At 41.2% G+C, this 3,364-nt stretch overlaps 1 protein-coding gene across 1 annotated transcript in view; it reads left to right on the forward strand.

The window, feature by feature from the left end:
- The window catches only part of LOC107598991 (tyrosine-protein kinase JAK2-like), a 20,984-nt gene extending 17,951 nt beyond the window's left edge, over nt 1-3,033 (forward strand). The window contains exons 22-24 of the mRNA XM_016290472.1: nt 1,976-2,093; nt 2,275-2,388; nt 2,568-3,033. Coding sequence (XP_016145958.1) covers nt 1,976-2,093; nt 2,275-2,388; nt 2,568-2,687 — 352 coding nt within the window. The 3' untranslated portion in view covers nt 2,688-3,033. The remainder of the gene's footprint in view (nt 1-1,975; nt 2,094-2,274; nt 2,389-2,567) is intronic.
- The last annotated feature ends 331 nt before the right edge of the window (nt 3,034-3,364 follow it).

The following is a 3,364-nucleotide window of genomic DNA, read 5'->3' on the forward strand; positions in this document are numbered from 1 at the left end:
GACAGATTCTTCCTCCTAGACGCCCCGCTTTCGCCCTCTGGCCTTTTCGGCGACGCAGTTAACACTGTCGTCGAGAGGTTCCAGGAGGCGAGAAAGCAAGCGGCGGAGTTTCAACGGTTCCTCCCTCGTCGCTCCCAGGCCCATGGGGTTGCTGAGCGGGAGCAGCCCCAGCCGTCAGGCTCCTCATATCGCCAGTCACAAAAACAGAGCGTTGCAACCCGCGCCCCTCCACAAAAAGAACGGGGGTCGGGGCGACGCTCTCAGTCGGGGTCTTCTAGACCGAAGACGGATCTGCGGACTGTTATTTTGTCGAAAAGGACCTCGACTAAGCGGTCCTGACGCCAACATCGTCAGGCCTCTGAGGGCAGCCCCACCTGGGGAGGAAAGGATAACACCTCAGTATACTCCTCAGTGCCCTCACGGAGAGTCACTGATAACCCTGCCACCCTCGGTGCTTCAGGGCTCAGTGAGCTCCGACGAGCAAAATTCCCAGCTGCCGCCCGGCGACGGTACGGCACGGGAGAGCTCGCCCCCTCGAGTGAGGATGCTACAGCAGTCAGGCCGGTCGTTCCCTGCTGGTCATCCGCTTCAGGGCACCGAACTGGCTCCTCTAATAACACCAGAGGCCAGCCTCGAGAGGCTGGTTCCCTTTGTAGATTTTCTGGTAGCGTGGAAACTTCTACCAAATGTCTCAAAATGGGTCCTGCAGATTGTAGAGAAAGGTTACAGAATCCAGTTCGGTCCGAGGACTGGTTTGTATGATAGATCTCAAAGACGCTTATTTCCATGTTTCCATCCTCCCTCAACACTGGAAGTTCCTAAGGTTTGCTTTCGGGGGCGAAGCATACCAATATCGAGTTCTTCCCTTCGGCCTGTCACTCTCCATTGGACTGATTTGACACGTGCTTCAGAATGTGGTCATGCATGGGCGTTCCCAAAGCGAATCTCGACGCAGCGTCTAGTTCCTTCGGGGAACCATGGTTACATACGTAACCTAGAGACGTTTCTTGGTTATGCAACTGTTAATGACACTGAAACTGAACTAATCTATCGCCAAACAACAGATGAACATAAGGTGTGTCTGGATGTTTTTTATGTCCTCTAATTTTCCATTGTCGTTAAACACAGTTTCTTAAAAGAAGCCTTTTTTTTAGTCACACAGGGTGTGAACTTAGCAGCAAAATAAAAAAAGAGAGAAAGAGAGAGTCACGCATATATTTGAATATCAGTCAGAATATAAATAACAAATATAATATGAGAACAAAAATGGATGCCCACTGCTCCGGGTGTGTGTTCACGGTATGTGTGTGTGTGTTCACTGCTGTGTGTGTGCACTTTGGATGGGAAAAATGCAGAGCACTAATTCCTAGTATGGGTCACCATACTTGGCCACATGTCACGTCACTTCACTTCACTTCACATGTATCATATTTTAATATTTCACATTGACCAGCTTCTAATCCTTGTATTGTTTTACAGTCATTTTTAATCTGTTTTCAGCTGGGTATTGTGGGTTTGTGTAGACCTATAGACAAGATTATGAAAATGGGCAGATTGGTTTATTTTATTTTCAGAAAAGCGAATGTTATGCGAATGTTAAACATTTAATTTGATCATTTTGCAAACATTATGGGAACATTAGTTATGAACATTCTCAGAACATTCTGAAACAAGTAGCAACATTTAAAAAATGGAAGTAAATGATAACTAAAAAAATGTTAGGAAAAAACTTTCCATGAAAGATGTATAAATAAGGTTTTTTCTGCTAACATTTGGAGAACATTATTAAAGATCAGATAATGTTGAACGAACTTGGGGAGAAACTTGCCAGAGTTAGCCAGAGTTCTCTGAATGATTCAGTGTTGACAAATGCATTGTTTTTTTTTAAACGGTTATGTTATTTTTCAGTTTTTTTTTACTTGTCATTAATGTTTTGTTTCAACTTGTTTGTTGTTTTGTGTCCTGTCCTATTAAGGTATGCACCTGAATCCATTTCAGAATTGAAATTCTCCCACAAGTCAGACGTATGGAGTTTCGGCATTGTTCTGCACGAGCTCTTCTCTTACTGCGACATCAGTCGAAACCCCAAAAGAGTGAGTAAATAAAGCTCCATAATAATAGTGCTACTACTGTACGAGTACAGTGGCAGTAAATGAATGACTGTCACCTTGAGAACCCACCAAAAATAAAGATTCTGTCCTCGTTGACTCAATTTATGTTGTTCCAAAACTTTAAATTTGTTAAACCTGCTTTATTGTAAATCCTTTGTTGCAGTTGTGTATCCAGAAGATAGGAAGTAATGTCCAGAGTCAATCCATGGCTATCCATCTTCTTAATCTTCTCAAGGATAGCTGGAGGTTACCGGCTCCATCTCAGTGTCCACCAAAGGTGAAAATAAAAACAGATTTCTATTTGAATGCTTTTGTATAGATCACATTAACCAATTGAATTGAGTTCCATTGTACATAGAAAGCAAGTTCATGCACCAAGCATGTTACCTAAAGTACCACACAAATATTAGGTAAAGTAATTGTAAAAATGTATTGATATAAGTTTTTTTTTTTCAGGTGCACAGTATTATGATGCAGTGCTGGGAGTTCAACAGCGAGGACAGACCAAGCTTCTCCTCTCTACAGGACCTGATTGAGAATAATCTGTTAGATGAGAGAGAGGGCTGTAAGGGGTAAAATCAGAGTTACCCTTAACAGATCACTGTATTTTCAACATATATGTATATTTGATATATATTTGAGTATTTTGGACATATTACAGTAGCTTTTTCAGTGTTTTGCTTCCTTTCAAAATATAACCGTAGTTGCAGTAGATCAGCTTGTATATTTGCCCATACATTTACAGAGCTAGCACTACCTGTTCAACCATATTCCTTAATAAAATGCTTAGGACCTCATCTGTTTGACTCGCAAATATATAGTCAAAATTACTAGTGCATCACCTTTGTTCCGTTTTTTTTTTTTTTCCCCCCCATTTAATACAGTTTCGGTAAGAAGCATGGCCGTACCCAGGCTTTGAAAACTAGTGAGGTCTAGGGGGGGGGGGTATGGGGTATTTTTAAATCATACCCTATTTATTGCATCAAAATTTGTTACTACTTTACTATATTTAAGGGTAGATCATTTTATCAGTTGTTTATTGCAACAATACATAACTACAATAACTTTGTCTAGTGCTCTTATGAAAGTTTATAGCATGATTTGTGAAAATTTAACTATACTGAATACCATGGCATAGACTTCTTCATGGCTAGTTTTTGCGTATTTCATTTAATTCGGTAACCTACTTGTTCTACAGATCTGTGTGTACTAGTGTTAAATGCTACGGTTTTTGAAAGCGTTGATAATGTTTA

The sequence above is a fragment of the Sinocyclocheilus grahami genome, unplaced genomic scaffold, assembly GCF_001515645.1.
Source record: "Sinocyclocheilus grahami isolate Dianchi unplaced genomic scaffold, SAMN03320097.WGS_v1.1 scaffold259.1, whole genome shotgun sequence".
NCBI lineage: Eukaryota > Metazoa > Chordata > Actinopteri > Cypriniformes > Cyprinidae > Sinocyclocheilus > Sinocyclocheilus grahami.